This window comes from Mastigoproctus giganteus, chromosome 14 (genome assembly GCF_048544385.1).
Source record: "Mastigoproctus giganteus isolate SK-2022 chromosome 14, ASM4854438v1, whole genome shotgun sequence".
NCBI classification, from domain to species: domain Eukaryota; kingdom Metazoa; phylum Arthropoda; class Arachnida; order Uropygi; family Thelyphonidae; genus Mastigoproctus; species Mastigoproctus giganteus.
The window spans coordinates 35463864-35486458 of record NC_143588.1 but is presented as its reverse complement, the minus strand read 5'-3'; the positions used below and the strand labels follow the sequence as shown (position 1 = coordinate 35486458).

Below are 22595 nucleotides of genomic sequence, written 5' to 3'. Positions count from 1 at the left end.
ACACCTCCGTAAGCTGAATTTATCTCCTCTGTAGAGATTATAATTTTTAAAAGAGGGGGCACTTTAGAAGTCAAGTTGGTTTCCTGCAAATATATGCCTACTGGATTATAATATGCAATAAATTCGTATATGTCATCACTATTGCCAAGTAGTCCTCTACAATTCCATTGTAGGATGTTCTGCATTATTTAGTTTTGGAGGTGGAAAGTGGATCTACTTGCTTTCTGTTGGCTGTTTGCTTAAATCACTTTTGCATCTATCTGGTTTAGAAAAGAAGGGGAGTCCTGTATCCAAGCCATTTTCATCATATATTTCTAGCAATTCTTCATTGGCTGCATTATACATCTGTAATCCATCCTCTGTGCTGGGGAAGAGTTTTTCACTTTAATAGTATTTATTTCTGCTTTTGTGCATTTCGAGCAACTGAAAAAACAGAAGTGGATAGTTCTGGATTCAGAGTATTAAAAGCCTGATCTGACAACCTTTTTTGAGAAGATTGCTGAGAATCTGCCAATAGAGATTTTGCCCATTCAACAAGTGATATATTCAGAGAAATGGTTATCTTTGTCTGTGTTGCTATTGTCTCATATTTTTGGGTAACTGCTGCATAGGTACGTTTTGAAGTCAAGGACAACTTATTTTCTCGTATGTTCTATCTGGTACTTTGGATTTTTTACCTAATTTCCACATCTCACAAGCTTTCAAGTATGCTGGATGAGAGCCTTTGTAGTTTACACAGCAAGGCGATTCTGCATCACAGTTCTTTTGTATATGGTCCCTGGACCCACAGTTAAAGCAAGTTGAGTCCCCCCAGCATGTTGTTTGTGAATGGCCAAATTTTTAACACTTATCGGGTTTGGTATATAAGGGTGAATACGACACAAGAGGTATCCTGATTTTACTGTTGTTGGTAAGATCGCGGTATTGAAGGTAAGTATGATGTTACGAGTAGGTACAAATTCACCATCTTTTTTTTTAGTCATTATTCTTTTTGCATGTATGACTTTTTGTTCTTGCAGTTCTCGAACTATTTCTTGTTCTGATAAGTTTAGTAAATCCTAGTCTTCTATGACCCTTTGAGGTGTTTAGAGTTGCATGGGGGATTACCGAATGGGAAGTCCATTAAAAGATGACAGTTTAAGTAAAGCTTATGCTTTTGTCACTGTTTCTATGAGACGGTCTCCTGATTGTAGTCTTTTAACAGCTTTAGGTGGACCAGCAGCATTTTCTAAACATTTTTGAATAAGAAATTGAAAAAATTTACTGGATTACGAGAAAAAACAGTGCATGATATTGTTTGCACATTTCTCTTCTCACTCTTTCTGGATATGAGGTGTCATGATCGGTCTCACAGTCTCACTATGTTGAGCCTGTGGGCTCCAGTGGTGGAAAATATTGGGGATCCATTTGGCTCCTTTTAGCCCTGGGGTTGACTCTTCTGCCCAGATTACCAGCTCTGCCACGGGGAGGCAGGAGCAGTGCCTGGTGTGACCAACTGAAGGTTAGTAAGTGTTAGTGATTAAGATAGAAAATATAAAGAAAGGCAGCTTTCCTTTCCTGTTCTCTTCAAAACCTCTTTCAAAGAGGAGCTTTTTCCAAATAATATGATTTAACAAACTGAAAATTAAAGATGATGCTATAGTCACTTAGAAGAATCACAGTTAAGGCGCAGATATCACTCAGTCACAAATTGATTGGCACGTACGACCTCCTTTGCTGCCTCCCTTAAGAAAAGTGGATAGAACCCATTCACCCAAGTGGTTTTTTTTTTATGTCTAGTTTCAACGATTTCTTTTCCACTCAGTTATCACAAATAGCTCTCTGTTAGTATTTAATAAACTTCTGGTGTAACAACCCCTAAAAATTTCTCATGTGTGAATGTTGATGTAAAATACCTATTCATTTTGTCAGTAACCTAAGCAGGATCATGAAAAGTTAAACCATACATATCTAGTGTACCAGTGTGAGTTATCCTTTTCCTTCTAGTGCTTATGTAAATAAAGAAGCTTTGCAGTTTTCTTTACATTCATTGATAGAGACTTCTTGTAATCTGCCTTAGCTTGCCTAACCTCCTTTGTGACTGGCTTGCAGAACATTTTATATTTACTCTATGCTTTTTTGTTGCCTGATAATTTTCATGCACTCATGTATTTTTCTTCTCTGGCACAAGTCTTATCTGACACCCATTTAAGTCTAAGCCTTTCTTAAGTCAGTATAAAAAAGCCTAGTGGCTTCTACAATTATCCTGGAATGCTACTCATTTAGAATTCTTGGTAATATTATCAGTTGATACAACTGTACAGAAATTAAAACTGTCTTAGACCACTGCAACCAACTTTATAATAGCAAAAGCCTTTTCTCTTGCCTGTATTACATATTTAAATAAATCTGCCACATTAAAACATTGTGATTACAGCCACCTAGTGGGTCTTTTCTTATCTGCAGATTCTTAATGTATGAAGAGGTTCCAGCTTTAGACCCAAATAAATGTCATATGAAGTGATGAACAACTAGTAGAAAAGAAAAATCTATGAGATGATTATAAAGTAGCAGGGGTCACAGAAACCTACAGTAAGTACCAACTAGTTGCAAAGAATGGTAGCAAACAATTCTTTGCTTATGTTAATATTAATATAAAATCTCATCCCTTATATACTGTTTGGTTTCTAAAATGTGCTAAGGCCGTTCAAGATAAGAATGTACTATATTGCAATAGGATTGTATCCTAATCTTCAGCTCCATTTTCTGCCTACACTATGGTAGGCAGAAAATGGTAAAATGGTTATTAATTACTTCAAACTTGCTATGTCACATAGCACCCATGAAGTTGATAACTGAATTCCTGGAATACTTTTTCCAGAAGGTGTCTGTTTATGACTGCTACTAATGTGATGATTCATCACCTTAATTCCTGAAGATCATGTGGCAGGAGATTGTCCAATCCACTGGTGTGGAAGAGTTTCATTCGAGGTAATGGTAACTTCACAATGATAAATGAGGCAGAACACCATAATGCTGGAAAACGTAGTTATCTGAGTCTTCCTCTAACTGACGAAAAAGCCAGTTCATCAGCATGTCCTGATAGATAATCCTGATGATTCAGTTTTCCATGAAGAAAAATGGGCTATAGATCTTTCACTGTGAAATGGCACAAAAGACATTCACTTTTGGCAACTCCTGTTCATGCTCTATGATGTGATGCAGATTTTCCATGCCCCAGATGTGTGCATTACGGTAATTCACTTCATCAGCGAAGATAAGGCAGGTTGCTAATTCCTCATCTTCCATGTAAGATTGCATCCTTACAGAGAAATGTTGTCGTTTAACTTTGTCATTGTGTTTTGGGGCCAACTGCAACATGTAACCTTTCATGGATAGGCATTTGTATAGAACATGCCATATGGTTTCTGGGTCAACTTTAACTTGTGAATGCCTTATTATGTCAATTTCTGCAGACTTTGCTGGAAGGCATGTTGAATTTTGTCCAATTCTCTTCTAATACATGAGGATGAACAGTGCTTTTACTTTTGCAGAAATACTTCTTCAAACTGCTCATACCAATGGTAACTGCTCCTAGATGCTACTGCAACAATGCACTACTGCCACACAGTTCATCTAACAAAATGCAGGATACAGAATGCCTTTTCCAGTGGCAAAAGAGGGAAACTCTTAAATTCCTCTATCAATTTGAATGAATTGAGAGTTTTTCTAACAATTGGTACATATTACAAGATTGTAAGATTGTTGGTGACTTTGCAATAAATATATGAAAGTGTATCATTCTTTTTGAATCGCCCTGTAATCCAGATGTATTCAGTCTTTTCTCAGTTAACTCTATTTTCTCAGTCATGCACATGTACACTACTTCATTAACCTTTTATTTTTAAGTTTGCTGAATGTGTAGCGGAATAAAAAAAAGTTTGCTGAATAAAATAAAAAAAAAAAAAACTTGAAAAACAAAAGCTTTATACTTAAGTCCAGTAATACTGTTCATATCTATTTATTTATAGCTTTTTTTTTTTTAAACCCAAATTGGACAACGTTATTGACAAGCAACAAACCTCCTTTAATCTTCAATGCTATTTTCACATGGCCACCTATTAAAACTGTTAACATTAGATTAGTTGAATGAACAAAGAAGCGACAGCAAGTACTGAATATTTGAAAAGAATTTGTATGCTAATAAATGCATTATTTGCATCATATATCAAATGACCTTGGAAAACATATATTTACATACACATTTTTTGATCACACCTTGTACATAACACTACTAATTTAGCACATTCGTTTTAAATAAGTTCAATACTCAAATGCGTTGAAAACTTCTATATCATTATTTTATATGAATTTAATAGCACTTGCCTTAGTTTTTCCATTTTTGATTATATGACCTTCATCTAAAATGCAATAGTTCCAGTGAACAGAACCAAAGAAATCTATATCATTGCGCACAATGTCGTAAGAAGCAATTATCAAATTATGTTTCTTTGCTCTGCTTCGTAATCTATAATGATTAAATATTTAAAAACAAATCTTTAGAATGGCTTGAAATATTTATTTTAAATAAAAATAAGTAACAGATAATAACAGCATTAAAAACTTTCTGCAATTCAGAAATTATTTGCATATGAACTGATAAATTGCATGTTAGAAGCAAATCTTTTGCATTGTAATGTTGTAACCTAAATTTTAATCCTTAGTAATTAATGTAAAAATTTTGTATACACAAATTATAGCAATGGCTTGCATACTACTAAACAGAGCTGAATTCAAAATGCTTTCCATGTCATTTTCATTAAGATATATAGTAAAATAATAAGAGGAGTTTACCTCAATATAGTACGTAGAACACTTCCGTATGATACCCTCCAGATATTAAAACGGAAAAAACGAAAAAATCGACAACTTACTGGTAAATTAGAGTAAAATATATATATAATTAAATAATCAATTTAACACAATTCAAAATCAATTTAAAACAATTAAAAATCAAATTAACCCAATTAAAAGAATCTAACGAAAATATTCAAAACGATTTTCCTTCCTCAGTACCAGTTCCTAATATACCGGTAAGTTGTTGAATTTTTCATTTTAATTTCTGGAGGGTATCATACGGAAATGTTCTACATACTATATTGAGGTAAACTCCTCTTATTATTTTACTAAGTTTTTATCAACATAGAACATATTGAGTATTACAGCTCTGATTCATACTATCTAATTAAGATATATAGTAAACTCTCAGTATAACGCTTTTGAATGGGCTCATCCCAAAAAAATTTTATAAAAAAGCATTATAACTGGAAAAATACTAAAAGCTGAACTCTTTGTGTGGAGGCCACTTTTCATTTTTAATCAATATTTTGGTAAATCACATTTTTTTTTTTTTTGCAATGGTTATGAAGCAATGATTTATACCTAAGTTGAAAAGCTGCACACTTTTACTATGCTTGCTTTTCGCAGCACCTTCCACCTGTTTTTTGTTTAAAAGAATGAAAATTTTTAAAAAGATTTCATTAAATTAAAGTGATAAGCATGATAAATATAGTATTAAATTAAATTTATTACTGCTACATTTATCATGTTTATCATTTTAATTTCAATAATGCTTTAATTATTGAAATGAATTGAAATTTACAAAAGACACTAATTGCTGCACCAGCAAGGAAAGTGGATGAATAACACTGAATTAAAAAAAAAAAAAAAAAAAAAAAAAGCTAAGTGCCTGCATTTTCTTTCTTCCCTCACAGCTTTTATGAAATTTGTCCTCAAGGAATGATGAATAGCCATACATTGAATTTTAAAGAGTGGCCTACCTACAAATCAAGAGGAAGGAGGTTTATATCCATATTTATTCCTTAAATGTGGAAAAGAATTTAAATGGGATACTGTGACCATTAAAAAATACATAGGAGATGAGGCATTATAATGGGAGTTTATACTTGTATTTATTTAAGTTGCATTTAATTATCTAGCTAGGGCACTTGGTACAAGAGTAAAACATATAAACTTAAATATATATTTGAATAATGTCAGTATAAATTTTAGTATTTCTTCAGCATGATATTCACTTTTCCACCTCATCTTTAATTATTTTGTAATTGGAAAAGTTCTTGTCATACATGGAATATCATCATGCATGCCAAAAAAACACCCTTTAGTATGGTAACTTTCCAGTTTTCACTTTTGTATCACCAACATAGCACTCCCCACAGTCCAGGCATTTTATCTCATATATGACCCCACTTGTACCCTCAATAGGTACTGGATCTTTTACCTTTGACATAACTGTATGCAATTAGCATTAGCATTAGTAGAGGCATATGATGCAAGAAAGCAAGCTTATTCAGCATCAGCCAAAAAAAAATTAAAAAAAAAAAAAAAAAAAAATACACCACTCCCATTTCACCCCTCCGTTCGCTCGAAATACTTGTCCAGTTGAGCCTTAAATTTGTTTAGGCTATCAACTTCAACAACAAGTAATGGAAGTCGGTTCCACCAACCAACCACCCGCTGGCCAAAGGCAAATTTCCGCACATCTATCCGACATCCGTCCTTCCTCAATTTGAATTTATGCCCTCTGAGCTGATTATTCTGAGCAAGATGAAGAATCCCATTGGCACTGAGCATGCTCAAACCATTCAAAGTCTTATACACCTCTATCAGATCACCTCGCCGGTGCCTAGTCTCCAGACTCTGTAATTTGCAAAACTTAAGCCTTTCTTCGTAAGAGCAACCCTTTGTTCCATTCACTAATCTTGTTGCCCTTCTCTGTACCCGTTCCAGCAGCTCTACATCCTTCTTGAAATGAGGATTCCAGACCTGTATACAGTACAGGTCTGGAATCAAGTGTTGGGTTACACCATGAGCTACTCTTGCAGCTCGTCTGCACTGCTCAGAGAACTTCATATCTGCCTGCACAATTACCCCCAGATCCTTTTCATTCTCCACCACTGTCAGTGTAGTACCGCAGAGTTGATATGTTGCTCTGGGGGTTACTGTTTCCCATATGTAGTACTTTACATTTGTCAATGTTAAACTTCATTTGCCACCTCTCAGCCCATCTGTTCAACCTTTCCAGATCCTGTTGCAGCAGCATAGCGTCAGTGGTGTCCTTAACAACCCTGCCAACCTTTGTATCATCTGCAAATCTGAACATTAAACTTGATATCCCATCATCAATATCATTCATAAACACCGAAAACAACAACGGACCCAATACTGAACCCTGAGGAACTCCACTAATAACATTAGTCCACGTTGAGCAGTGTCCATTGATTACCACTCTCTGTCTTCTGCCACTCAACCATCCCCTTATCCATAGCAGCAATTTGCCTCCAATGCCGCACTGCTCCAATTTGTGCAGCAGTCTTCCATGTGCAACAGTATCAAAAGCCTTTCTAAGATCCAAATATATAATATCAAAGTTATTCCCTGCATCCAGTTCTCTTGTGACTACATCATAGTATCCAATCAAATTGGTCAGGCAAGACCTGCTCTTAACAAAACCATGCTGCGTCTGAGCTATAAATGAATTCTTTTCTAGATGATCCTGCAGTGCTTCTTTAACCAGTGCCTCCATTAATTTACCTGGAGCAGAAGTTAAACTAACAGGTCTATAATTACTTGTGTCAGCCTTTGATCCTCCTTTGTGAATTGGGGTTACATTTGCACATCTCCAGTCTATGGGTACCTCCCCTGAGTCCAAAGAAGCTCTCATAATTATGGCTAGGGGTTTGCTTACCTCCTTTAATATAACTGGATAGATCCCATCCACCCCAGGTGCCTTTTTTATGTTTATCCTCAATCTCTCCTCCACTTTCCTCTCAGTTATTACAAAATCATCCAGCTCACTGCCAATGTTTACTTTACCTACATCATTCTCCTTCCTGAATAACTCCTCATGCATGAATGTAGATGCAAAATACTCGTTTAGATTGTTAGCCACCTAAGCAGGATCCTCAACTGTTGAACCATCAATATACTGTGGACCAATCTGATTCATCCCTTTCCTTCTTGAGTTTAAATAGGTAAAGAACTCTTTTCTGTTTTTCTTTGCATCCTTTGCCAAGGATTTTTCGTAGTCTGCCTTTACCTGCCTAATCTCCTTTGTGACTTGGTTACAGACCAACTTATATCTATCATAGGCTTCCATGTCACCCATTAATTTGTATGTATCCCATGCATTTTTCTTCTCTGCCACATGTCTCATTAGTTCATCTGACAACCATTTAGGCCTAAACCTTGAACAATATTTCTTAGTTGGTATGTAAAGCCTGGTAGCCTCCAAGATTAGTTCCTTGAATGCTTCCCATTTTGAGTTTGCTGTTGGTAACATCATCAGTTGGTCCCACTGTATAGAATTTAAATACTGTCTCAGACCATCATAGTCGCCTTTACGAAAACAAAAACCCTTCCCTTTACCTCTGATGGTAGTTACCTCCTTGAGTAAATCCCACTTCAACACACTGTGATCACTGCCACCTAGTGGTTCATTTATCTGCAGATTCTTAATCACTACTGATAATCAGATCAAGAGTATTGCTCCCTCTTGTTGCCTCACGAACATGCTGATGTAGAAAACAATCATCCAATAAATCCACAAAAGCCTTGCTAGTGTGCGAGTGACCAACCCACAAATTCCAGTCAATATCTGGGAAATTAAAATCCCCATTATAAGACTCTCTGATTTACTGGCCCACTCTATTTCCCTGTACAATATCTTATTATACTCATCAGAGTCATTAGGCCTATAGCACACTCCTACTCTCAATTTTGATTTCCCTATGCTTATGTCACACCAAACTGACTCGACACTGACCTGTCCATCGATGTCGACTGGCTTCACTTCCTTGGACTTTATGTGTTTCTTAACTAATAGCATAACCCCTCCTCCCCTCCTGTCCTGTCTATCCTTTCTATACACATTGTATTCCCCAAATTCCAGTTCTGCATTCCTTATATCTGTGTGACACCACGTCTCTGATATCCCAACAATATCTGCCTTTGATGTTTTGAGCAATACCTCAAATTCATCAAATTTATCTACCAAACTCCTAGCATTGGCGTACACGCAGGTATACATGCACCTCTTTCTATTCTTGGCTACCCTAACACAACCCATGTGTTTACTTGTACCGCAATGACTCCCAGCAGTCTCTGAAATATCCTGCATCTTGTTTTTCAGGCTTCTGCTCATTTCAATAGAAGCAGTGCAAGAATCACTTCCACCTCTGCCAGTGGCTACTGTTAATCTATTAGTCCTTGTATCCCCCCCAACTAGCAGTTTTCCGACCCACCTAACTCTGCCTCGATAGCATCAGCAAAAATTCTTGCATCCTTTCTATTTAAGTGTATCCCATCCCTGTAGAAGCAATCTCTCCTGTTAACAAGTACAGTCCAGGGTGAAAAAAATTTTACCCCTTGAGCCTTGCACAATCCCTCCAGGGCCGAATTGATCGACAAGGCTCTCATCATATACTCCCTCCTATCGTGTCTGGGCAGAATTGCAGACACTTTCAAATTCAACCCTAATTCACGGCTTTTTTTCAACAGTGACCTGTACTTGCTAAGTAATTCCGCCGGTCTCCTACTCTTAATATCATTAGTGCCAACGTGTACAACTATATCACCTTTTGTGCCCTTAAAAGATGATATCCGCTCTACAACGTCATCAACCTTTGCCCCTGGCAGACACACCCTGGTCCTATTCCACCTATCCTTTTTGTAAAGCATGTTCCCCGCTTCCCTGACAATAGAGTCACCAACAACTACTACTTCCTGTGGGACCAGCGCATTCTGCCTAGGGGGCTGCCTCTGTGTTGCCTGATGACCAAGTGCAAGCTCTGGCGTTGATGTGGGCGGCTGAGAGCTTGATGGGCCCTCAATTTATTTCCTTCGAGGGCATCCACCCTGTCCTTCAAGCTCTCGTAAAGGCCCATAACAACGCTGAGTTGTCGCCTGATTTCCTTGCACTCATTACATCGTGCACACACAAAGACATCCCCCTTGGCAGTATCATGTCCCGTACCCGACTGCTCCGCAAACATCACGCAAACAGTGCATTTTAAAAGACTGTGTTGCCCCCCTCAGTTCTCCCCTGAACCACAGCACTCCCATTAGCTTGAGCCTTTTGCTTTGCTGCTCTGGTCCGAGTCATGATTCCGATTTAATTCAATAAAATTTCAAAACAAATTTAAATCCTTAAGTTATATCCCAAAACAGTTATATGTATTAATTATTTGTTACGATTAAGTCGTTATATATATATATATAGAGTTAAAAGTACAATTTAATTGACAATAAAGTTTATCAAGATTAATAGATTTATTGATTAATTGACAATATTATATTATGCACTGTACTACACTAAGGTTATGCTATCGTGTAAAAATGGCGGGAATTCACGAATGGTACTTAACACGTGGATTTGATACCGTTACTGATACTAAGCAATACCTACAAAATCTCTGTCTAAGTTAAACTTTAAACTAAGTATCTTATCTAGGAATATAAAGCTACTCTAGAAATAAATTAATATGAAAATTTAAGCTAATAAATCAGAAAATAAATCAGGAAAAACTTCTCTGTTCCAAGAGCTTCAAAGAGCTTCGTCTGCACAGGCTACTCTCGTAACCAGACTCAAATCTTCGCTTTGGCAGCTGCACACAGCATGTCTGACAGGTATGTAATATTCAGGAGATCCACTCTGTTAAGTCCAGCTAGTAGGGAATGTATGCAGTAATGATGGTGAGAACACCTCTCTTCATGTTCCACTTCCTGAATATATTTGTACAAGATCTGGGGGTACCCACATTTTTGGAGATCTACTGTGAAACATTTAATCTCTTCCTTTCTATCCTCAGAGGAGCTACAGTGGGACCCAGCCCTATCCAACAAGGCCCTAATCATAAGAAATACTGTTCTTATGATTGCCGTGTTATAATGCGTATATTGTCCCCGGCACATAGTTTTCTGTATACTCTCATTTTTACTCTGGGGCTATCTCTATAACCCAACACATCAAGGAAAGGGAGGGTATCGTCTATTTCCACCTCCGAGATAAACTGAATAAAAGCAGAGAAGCCATTAAGAAAGCTGAGATCCTTGTCCTTTCTTCCCCTCCGTACAATGGCAAATGTATTGTCGATATATTGTTTCCATGGACACATGGGGGGACGAAGAAAATCTATCAAAAACCTTAAACTCCAGCTCCTCTATAACAGATCAAATGCCCAGACTGCCACTTCTTAGCCCATTTGCCTAATTTGTCCAGATCTTGCTGCAATAGTTTTCATTATTGCAGAAAGATCAGGCTGCAACTGTGCAGTATCTACCCTGCCAACTTTCATATTATATACAAACTGGACATTAAGCCTGATAGCCATCATCATCATTATCATTAATAAATACAGAAAACAACAACAGGATGAGCATTGAACCCAGGGGTTGTTGCTATTATTACTGGAGGTTTACAGCAATGGCAGTTAAAGGCCATTATGTGCCAAATTACGGTAGAAAATACAAAGTACCATTAAAAGTCAGATATGTGCATCATATAAAATTTAGCATCGAATTCAGTCATCGCATTGAATATTTTTTCAGGAAAGTGAAAACTGTTTTGATATCAGGTGTATTTTGGGCTGCAGGCCTTGATAAGAATGTGGTCTGTCATACTCTATTATTGAGAGGCCTGCCAATTATGATATGCCAGATTGTGAGCTTAGTATGAAAGTATAGACAGAAAGGTGGATCTGAGACAGAAATAAGATAAAAGTGAGTAAGGTGAGTATGACCTATTCTTAGTCTTCCAAGAATGACTTCTTTAGAGTTCAAATGGAAACTGGATAGCCACTGGTTCGCTGCATGGTACAGTATTCTCATTGCAGCTATGTCAACATGATTAAGGACTCAACAAAATTTTACTACTTACTTCTTTTTAGTTAGATCAATCAGCACCTTCTGAATATGATCAATTAGGTAGTTCCTTTGTTTCTGTAATGTCAGAATGGTACTGAGAGAGTGTCAGTGAATATGACATTATGAGTAAACTGGGACAATTTTATAGATTCCAAGCCCATTTGTACTGCATGCAGTTCAGCAGTAAAGATACTACAATCTAAAGGTAACTGACTACAGATTATGGAGCCATCTGTATACATCTGAGTATAAGATTTATATTTTGCAATTAGTGATTTATGAAGCTATTTTATATTCAGTTGAGAAAGAGCAGTTTCCCCCAATTCTTGAAGGGACAGATCGCATGCTGGGGAAGAGAAAGGCTATTTTGAAAAGATCCATCTGCCAATTATCAAGTAATGAGTGAAGACATATGACAGTTGGTTGATTCATTGATAGATAAATGGCATTCAAGGAGTCTCAAGGTGTCTATTTACTACAGATGGGGCTCCCCAAGGTGCCCCACCTGTAGTAAATAGATACCTCCAAGATGGATGTATGGGATACCCTTTTGATTTTGATTGCATAATTTAGTAGTAAAATTTGTTGTCATGCAGAGAGTGGAGGATCATAAGCTCCAGTGTAAAGGCATTAGATAGGATATGTGCAGTAAGCCAGGGTTGTTTTATTGCGCAGCTTTAAATCCAAATATGCAATTCTAATATATATATATATATATATATATATATATATATATATACAGGGTGTTTCAGTTAAACGTTTCAGAACTTCTAAGAGGGGTAGGGTACATCCTGACAACTCGAAATCATATAGCAATGTGGGGTCGGAAATGCTTTCCTGAAGCGGTGTTGTACACAGAAGCACCATAAAGAAAAGAGACCGTAAGTGAGAAATCGTTTTAATAATACATGAAAAGAAGCAAAAGGTACATGGATTAAAGTAAGTGTTCGAAGTTTCTTCCACGGGCTACAATGCACGCCTCACATCTCCGACGTATGGACATCCGAACATTCTGGAATACTCCAGGCGAATTTCTTCGGCAGCTACTGCGATTCTTGCAACCAGCTCCTCAGCATTGTCAACAGGGGTGTCATAAACTAGCGATTTCTTATGACCCCAGAAATAAAAATCAAGACATGATAGGTCGGGTGACCGAGCAGGCCAACGCACGGGACCACCACGTCCGATCCACTGTTGACCAAATGTGACATCCAGGTAGTTACGAACATCTCCGCTATAATGGGCAGGGGCTCCATCGTGTTGGAACCACATTGTCTGTTGCGTCGATGCAGAAATCTGTTCATCTCTCAAAAGTTGTGGCAATACTTGCTGCAGAAAGATCAAGTAGATAGGTCCGGTTAGACGACACGGTAACAGGTAAGGTCCGATGAGGTGATCTCCCACCGGCCCATACATTGACCGAAAATCGAATCTGTGCTGCACGACGTCGCACGACGACTTCTGTGTACAATACGGCTTCAGGAAAGCATTTCCGACCCCACATTGCTATATGATTTCGAGTTGTCAGGATGTACCCTACCCCTCTTAGAAGTTCTGAAACGTTTAACTGAAACACCCTGTATAAATGACAATGTATGAAAAAGGACAAAAGTGCATGCAAAAATAAAAAAATATATCTTGAGATTCTTATTTTTCTTAAAATAACCCTTGTGTGGTAGGCTACAAGAGCAATGCATAGGCCACTGTGATAAATAGGGTCTAACAACCTCAAGGTGCTGGGTTTAGCAGAGCAATAAACTAGAGATGCATAATCCAGCTGTGATCTTACTATTGCACAATATAAGTAAAGAAGTGTAGGGTGGTCAGCACCCAGTGACGTAGCTATTAATATTCTTAATTTAATTTCTTAAATCAGGTAGTTTTAAACTGTTTGATATGGTAAAACAAACAAAAAAAAAAAGAACAAAAAAAAAAGGGTTATTATTTAAAGTTAAGCCAAAAAATCGGACAGTAGGCATAACAGATATGACGTGGTTGCCCAGCTTTAGAATTGGGCTAGGATGGAGATTATGGCTTCTACAGAAATGAATAAAATTTTTTTTTGGAGGATATGTGAAAGTCATTATCTGCAGCCAAAGTTGTAATTCTGTTAATGGTATCTTGAGGTTATCTCTCAATCATCCTCATGTTCTGAGAGTGGCAAGATATGCTATATAAAGCATAAAAAAAGTAGTTGGTATTTAAAACTGAGCCCTACGGTACACTTTTTTCTTGGATAAAGTTATAAGAAAGAATGGATTGAATTTGGTCCTTGAGGTTGTCACAGACATTCTCTCAGATATGCCAGACAAGCTGTACTTGCTACCTGGGAGTCTAAAACGCTGATGGAACTGATATTCGGGTGACACTCAAGTCAAGTGGACCCAATTTCGGCGAGGTCCGGACGGTCTGTGACAGCCAAATCCTCTGCTTGCACCTTCACGATGGTGGGACTTTTAGTAATCCTGGGTATAACCTCCATGCACAAGCACATGGTGGGTGACCACCCAGGTGTGAACCAACGTAAGCAGGGGTCGAGGTGTGGCGCCCACACCACACGGAGGAATGCCGCCCCTCTATGTTACCAGGCAGTACTAGATGGTAGATGACTCTCATCAACCGGTGAAATACCACCACTTTGCTTATTGGAGGCTTGAAGTGGTGGAACCCATGTTTAGTCTCTAGAGCTAAGTTCCGGTCAACCCTTCCCTATCTCTTCCATCATGCAGTATGATTGATGACTTTTGAGGTTATGATGAACGTCGTGGCGAGATCCAATATTCCTTACATTTCGAGGGTACAGCTCTAAAACGGTTTTCGCAGGCCGGCCGCTAGTTAGTACACCGGACCGAACCTATTGGTAACTCTCTAGGAGGCTTCCGGATCAGCTAGTGTATAATCTTGCTACCTCTACTCTGCCAGACAGTGACTGGAGGGAGTCCGAGTAGTGTGTATGCGGGGAGCATTGTCGAGGCCACGTTATGTCAAGGATCTGGGTATATTCTTACCGCCTGTACGCCATATCCAAAAATTTCATTACTTCATACAGCATGTCCCACCCACTTTTTCTTACTATTGAATACACCATGAATTGTCAAACTAATAGAACAAGCTTATCTGCGAAAAGATCTAAACCTCCCAAGGATTTCCTAATTCATTTCACAAATATACGTGGTCTCAATTCTAATCTCAACGATGTCCATTTCCACTTGCAGTCTGCCAAACCCCATGTACTTTTTCTGACAGAATCTCAGTTATCGGTTGATTCAACTACTGCTCATCTCAGATGCCCAAATTATTCGCTGTATGATTCCTTTCGCCTCAAAGGTGGTACTTGTGCATATTTCCGTTCTGATATTCCCTGTCAGAGACTTGGCAATTTGGAATCTCCTCTCTTTGATCTTCTCTGGCTTAAAATCTCTCTACCTCATTGTGTCAAATTCATCTGTTGTCTCTACCGTTCTCCCAACTCCACTAATCACTTGGAGCTCTTTGACTTCCTCTCGTTGCAACTTGACTTTCTCCAGTCCAACTTTCCTAACAGTGAGGTAATTTTCCTTGGTGATTTTAATGTTCACAACTCCAGCTGGCTTCCGTTTTCTAGTCACACCGACCCAGCAGGTCGAGATGCTGAGGCTTTTGCAATTACTAATGACCTAGCACAGATTGTTCATTTACCTACAAGAATACCGGACAATCCGAATCATACAGCCAATACGCTTGATCTTTTTCTCACAAACAACCCTTCTAAGTACACGGTCGAAGTGAGAGGTCCTTTAGGCACTTCAGATCACAACTTGGTGATTGTCTCTTCTCCAATGGAACCTTTATCTCATGGCTATTCCCAACCTCGTGTTGTTTGGCATTACAAGAATGCAAAATGGGATGACCTGCGAGACTTCTTTTCTTCTTTTCCTTGGTCGGATTACTGTTTCAAAACTCCTGATGTCAACGTTTGCTCAGATCGTGTCAGTGAAATTATTCTTGCAGGAATGGAATCCTTTATCCCACACTCCACTTTAAAATCTCGTCCTTTATCTAAACCTTGGTTTTCCAATAAATGTGCTAAGGCTGTTCAAGAGAAGAATGTTGCATATCGTAATTGGCTTGTTTCTAATTCTTCAGTTTCATTTTCTGCCTACACCAAAGCTCGCAACAATTGTAAAGCAGTTATTAATCAGTCCAAACTAGAGTTTGAACAGGCTAAGAGTAGAAAACTTGCTTCTTGCCCTAATGGTAGCCGAGCATTCTAGTCTCTTGCCAAAGCTATTGGCAGCAACTTTTGCCCATCTCTGCTTCCACCTCTGTCCAAACCAGATGGTTCTGTTGTCACTTCAGCCAAGGATAAAGCTGACCTGCTAGCATCCCATTTTTCTTCCAGCTCATGTATTAATGAACTTGGTAAAACACCTCCCACCATTCCCAACACGGTCCATTCAATGCCTCCTGTGGTCTTCCGTCAAAAGGATATCAGAAGGATTTTGATGAATCTTGATGCTAAGAAAGCTCCAGGTCCTGATGGTATTTCTCCACTTGTTCTCAAAATCTGTGCTCCTGAACTTACTCCTATTCTTTGCCGCCTTTTTTCACTTTCTTTTTCCAAAGGTGTTTTTCCTTCTGCTTGGAAATTTGCTCATATCCAGCCAGTTCCTAAAAAGGGTGACAAATCCCTCCCATCCAATTATCGTCCTATTGCAATTACTTCTACTCTTTCTAAAGTAATGGAGAAATCAATTAACCGCCAACTCTTAAACTACCTAGAAACCTTCCGTCTGATCAACGATCGCCAGTATTGATTCCGTCAGTGTCGATCCACTGGTGATATTCTGGCTTATGTTACCCATTTATGGACTACTTCAATGGAAAGGTTCGGTGAAACACAAGTAGTTGCTCTTGACATCTCAAAGGCTTTCAATCGTGTTTGGCATAAAGGTCTTCTAAACAAGCTTCCATCTTATGGTTTGCCAACTGTTTTTAGTAATTGGTTATCCAGTTTTCTCTCTGATCGCTCACTGAGGGTGATGGTAGATGGCTCTCTGTCTTCTAACTTCTCCACTAATGCCGGTGTCCCCCAAGGTTCAGTTCTTTCCCCCACTCTTTTCCTCTTGTATATCAATGACCTTCTTCCATTGACTGGAAATCCTATCCATAGTTTTGCCGATGATAGCACATTGCATTCAACTTTCCATTTTGAGAAACCTAGCCCTGCTCAATCAGCTTCAACTTCTCGAAAATCTGCTACCAATTCCTTAAATGCCGATCTTCAGGTAATTCTCCAGTGGGGCAAAGACAACTTAGTTGATTTCAACCCTTCTAAAACTCAGTCTTGTCTTATATCTCGCAAAAAGGATTCTTCTGCTCCTATGCTTATCTTTAGTGACACTCCAATTTCTAGGCAAAAGGATATCTCTCTTTTGGGGATTACCCTGACTTCCAATCTCTCTTGGCACAAGCACATTACAAATATTGCTTCCTCTGCATCTAAAAAACTTGGTTTTCTCTTTCGCTCTCGGCGTTACTTTTCTTCCAAACAGCTGGTCACTCTGTATAAAACGCAAATCCACCCTGCCATGGAATATTGTTCCCACATCTGGGGTGGTGCCCCCAAAACCTCTCTCAGGCTTCTTGATTCCATTCAGAAGAGGGCAGTTAGGTTAATTAATGATTCATCTCTAACAGTCTCTCCACTCGCTTTCTCATAGACGTACTGTTTCTGCTGCATGCCTCTTCTACAGATATTTCCATGGGCACTGTTCTTCTGAATTGGCTTCTATAATTCCCGCTCTCTCTTTCAAAACAGTCCGAACACGTGCCGCCACCAGCCAACATCCATTTACTGTCCAACTTCAAACCCACAGAACCAACTTTTCATCTTCCTCCTTTATTCATTCAACTGCCGTTATCTGGAACAACCTTCCTTCATACATATTTCCTGAAAATTACAATCTACAGAAGTTTAAGTCCAATGTCAACAAATATCTTCTTTCGTCTTCTCAACCTCCAACCCAAGCACGGTACTAAGTACTATAGGTTCTAATACCTCTCGTGTTTGGGGTTCACATAAAAAAAAAAAAAAAAAAGCTTTACGTTTTTAGGCAAAGTATGAAATGTCTGTTTTATTTTAATATTTTACATACTTTCCTTAGGCATTGTATAGAATACCTAGGCATTATATAGAATGACAAATACTATTTCGGCAAAGTATGAAAAAGGCTTTTATTGAAAAGATGCATGTGAAAATGCAAGATACGGGATTTTCTACAGAAAGAGAAAAAGACCAGTGCTGAACTACTTGTTGCTACAAGGTAGACTGGAATGGCATTTTGAATTGCACTTAACTGCCTTTTTCATACAGAAGCACTTCATACTGCGGCACTTTGTCTTGCAAGTACACCTCATGAACCCTTGGCCACTACCTGTGGACTGAGTGGAAGCTGCTGACTGGAGAGCTATTTTGGTGTCAGGAACGTCTCAAACTCTCAGTAAGTCCTTGGGACATAAAGTGAATTGTGATCTGGCATAGAGTTGGTTTAAAATTCCTCCAGCAGTTCCAAGTTGGTAAAAACCATTGTCTGTCACACACACAATGGCAAGTCTCGCCACTCACAAAGCCAAGGAAGTGTCGAAAGAGCTAATCAGGACATTGAAAATATGCTGTGTACGTGGATGCGTGATGAAAAAACTGACCGATGGAGTGAGGGAATACGTTTCGTGCAACTTATGAAGAACAGGGCATTTCATTCTGGGATTAAGAGAACACCATATGAAGCTCTCTTTGGCTGCAAAGCTAAAGTGGGTCTCACAACGTCTTCCTTACCCCAAGATGTTTTACAAGACATACAGACTGAGGAGCAACTGGAAAAAATTATGGAAAATGTTCAAACAATACAAGAAGAAACAGATCACCCTATCCAAGAGAAAGTCTATTGCACAAAACATGGACAAGACTGTAGTCAACGACGGAAGAAACGAAAGTGGTGGTGAATACATGTCTACCGAAGAGGCTATTGGTTCTGATACCTGCTGCATCTGTTTGAAGGAAACCAGTGGTGCCCATACGTGCAGAAACTTGCATTTTCACATGCATCTTTTCAATAAAAGCCTTTTTCATACTTTGCCGAAAGAGTATTTGTCATTCTATATAATGCCTAGGGAAAGTATGTAAAATATTAAAATAAAACAGACATTTCATACTTTACCTAAAAATATAACAAATTGTATAGAATGCCTGCTTTTCACACTTTGCCGGTAACATATATATTGTGCAGAATTCCATAAGTGGAGCAGCGTCAAAACTTTCTCTATATCTAAAAACTGTAGTTAAATGTTCCTTTCTTATGAATGCATTACAAATCTGGGTTTCTGTTTGAATCAAAAGGTTCAGAATTGATCTACCAGCATGAAATCTGCATTGTGATGAGCTGATAAAATTGTATTTCATCCGCGACTAGGATGAGACAATAGTTTACCATTTTGTTTCCATTATATTGCCCATATGGTTGGTGATGGCAATAAGCTGACAGTGACATGGATTCACTGAGCTCTTTGCCAGGCATTTTCTGTAAAATTTCGGTTATACAGGAGGAGTAAGATATGAAGTGATTTTTTACTCGATTTTAACATGGAGTAGTGAAATCCGTCAGATCCAGCAGTACTAGGTCTTTAACTGTCAAGAGCAAGCTGTTGTTCAATTATTGTGATGGGACAGTTGTATGGTTGATGGAGATCAATGTTAAAATTGTGTGTGTCTGTTTTTCAACAAAGGAATTTTGATTTCTGGAAAGGTGGCAAGTATGAGAATATGGTAGAGATTTCAGCAAAATATTTTCAAAAGAATGTTGGCTATGGTGGTAGTGAAATGTCATTCCCCAATCCCATTCACAATGGATAGATGTGAAGGATATTTATTATACAATTTGCCAATATTTTTCCAGATGGTTTGTGTTTTAGTGGACCTTGTAATCAACATTGAATGAGGAGTGAGGCAAGGATGTGTACTCTTCTCCCCTCCTGTTTAACATTTACTCGGACGTCATCTTCAAGAGAGCATTAGATGAAAGAAATGAAGGTGGTTGTTGTTATTTGGTTTTTAGGAGCATTAGCAACTAGGGCCATATTGCTCTGGGGATATGCAGTGGTCTGACCTTTCCGCATTTTCCGTATTTGGTGGTCATGGGCTCAAACCCCAGTCTAATCAAGAAGCATGTGCTACGCACTGCTGCTCCTGCCCACCTGGCTACGGAAGCGCCAGAAATGAAGGAATGGTAGAGTGATTAACAACCTTTGCTATGCAGATGACACTGTACTTTGTACAACTAATATGCAGGACTTAGATACTCCTCAAATCGTGTGAGTGAAGAGAGTGAAGGAATGGGCCTCGGGACTAATATCAACAAGACTAAGCTCATGGTCCTTAATGGGACATTGCCAACATCTCCCCTCATGTTAAACAAAAGGTTGATAGAGAGAGTTGACAAAATCAAATATCTGCCAGTGGTTTCCAATCTTTTTTTTAATAACGGCACCCCTACTCAATCTACTCAATTTTCTGCCTGTTAGATCCGATTATATATGTTATATGATAGTTATTACAATAATATAATTATAAAAATTACATTTCGTAATACAAATTATACAGGGTGATTCACTACCAGTGCAACAAACTTGCAGGAGGTGTAGGGGAATCGGAATCACATAGCATTGCAGGGTCCGAAATGCCTTCATCATGTGGTAGAGGACGTTGAATGGGAGGTCACGTGAACAGCGATCCCACTGGAAGTCAGCATTTGCGAACCGGTTACCGAGGCAGTAGGACGGACGAGTATTCAAACGTTGAACTGGCCAACATGCACCTCGCGTATGGAGCTGCGGACTGTAATGGGCACGCTGCTCTGCGCTTGTACCAGGAACGTTTCCTGCACAGGCATGCTCCTCATCATACGATTTTCGCACGTGTGCACCGAAGGTTACGTGAGACTGGTTGTCTCACGAGAGGTACCATGAATCAAGAGCGAACGACGAGGATGCCAGACAATGAGGAGAATGTTCTACGTCTTGCAGAAGGCAATCCGAGTATGAGTACTCGAGCGATAGGCCAACGATTGGGTATTTCCCAATCCACTGTATGGAGGATACTGTCAACAAACCAAATGACTTCATACCATCTGCAATGCGTCCAATCATTGGAGCCTGCAGATTATCCACTCTGGAGGACTTTTGATACTTGGTTTCTTCAACAGAAACGGTTTGCAAATGCTGACTTCCAGCGGGATCGCTGTTCACGCGACCTCCCGTTCAACGTCCTCTACCGCATGACGAAGGCATTTCGGACCCTGCAATGCTATGTGATTCCGATTTGTCTTTATGCCCCCTACACCTCCTGCAAGTTTGTCGCACTGGTAGTGAATCACCTTGTCTATATATATACAGTATATAATAATTTTATTCTTTATATAGAGGTACTAAGTAAACATCAATTATAGATCACCAAAAATTAATAAGATAACGTACACCATTTTATAATGAAATAAACATATAACTTTAAAAATAATAATAAGTTTAAGTAACTTAAACCCAAATTACGTGGCGCCCCTGGAATGTTGTTGGGGCACCCTGGTTGAAACCCACTGATTAATGTTGACTGATCACACAAACCACTGTTGGATCAATGACAAAAACGAACCAGATATAGAAATAAAAGCAAGGATTGAACTGGCTAGGCAGTACAGTCAGTCCTCGTATAGCATGATAGTTGTGTTCCTAGAAACCCCGGTGCAATGTAAAATCGTGCAATATAAACAACAAGCCCTATGGGAAAAATGGGGTTAGGTGCTGACCACCCAAGATTGAACTCAACATTTGTAACCAAAACATTACCAAACACAATAAATAATCGTAATAAAATACTTACGTATTTTATAACGATTAAAATACGTAATAAAAAATAATATATTTTTTACATTTATTATTATTATATTATATTTTATTATATAATAAATAATAAAAAATACGTATTTTTTACGAATAAAATACGTATATTATTACGACTATTACGTAATAAAATGTTGCTAATGCTTTTGCTTCTATTGTAAGAAAACTTTTTTTTTGTTTGATTTTCTATCCAAACAGATGACAGCCGTTCCATCTCTTCCAATTCTTTGTGTCTTAATCTAATGGATTTTAATTACACTTTGAGTTGTTCCTGCTATGAAAGCTGTTTTTATTTACTTTGCATTATTTGTAATTCTCGGGGTTGCCTCATTTAGGTCTGTAGCACGTGCAATATCACATGGTCTTTCATTTCGCTTAAAGCATTTCACAACTTCATATTTTTTCTCTATCGACAGAGGCGGACTGGCCATAAGCCTTACCGGGGAAACCCCGGTGGGCTGGAGGTCGGTGTGATTTTGGCCATAAACCATAGTATTAGGCCACTATAAATTTTCCAGGGTAAGAATTTTTGACCCAGTCCGCCTCTGTTTATTGATATTGCTTTTCTTTTTCTCTCTGAATCTGCAGTGTCTTCACAAGACACTGCAGATTCAGTGTCTTGTGAAGTTACAAAACGAGGCACGCTTGATACACATAAACAAAGCTGTAGCAACTGAAAACAACACTGTAAAGGCAGCGATACACTATTAACGCCTCACATTTTACTAAAGCACATTTCTAGG

The 22595-nt window shown here is 38.5% G+C and overlaps 1 protein-coding gene across 4 annotated transcripts in view; it reads right to left on the bottom strand.

Moving 5' to 3' along the window:
• LOC150075060 (TATA-binding protein-associated factor 172-like) overlaps positions 1 to 22595 on the bottom strand; it is a 934682-nt gene that overhangs the window by 111706 nt on the left and 800381 nt on the right. For all 4 annotated transcript variants that reach the window (XM_090388242.1, XM_090388245.1, XM_090388243.1 and 1 more), the window contains exon 31: positions 4366 to 4507. In XM_090388242.1, the coding sequence (XP_090244368.1) occupies positions 4366 to 4507 (142 nt within the window). The remainder of the gene's footprint in view (positions 1 to 4365; positions 4508 to 22595) is intronic.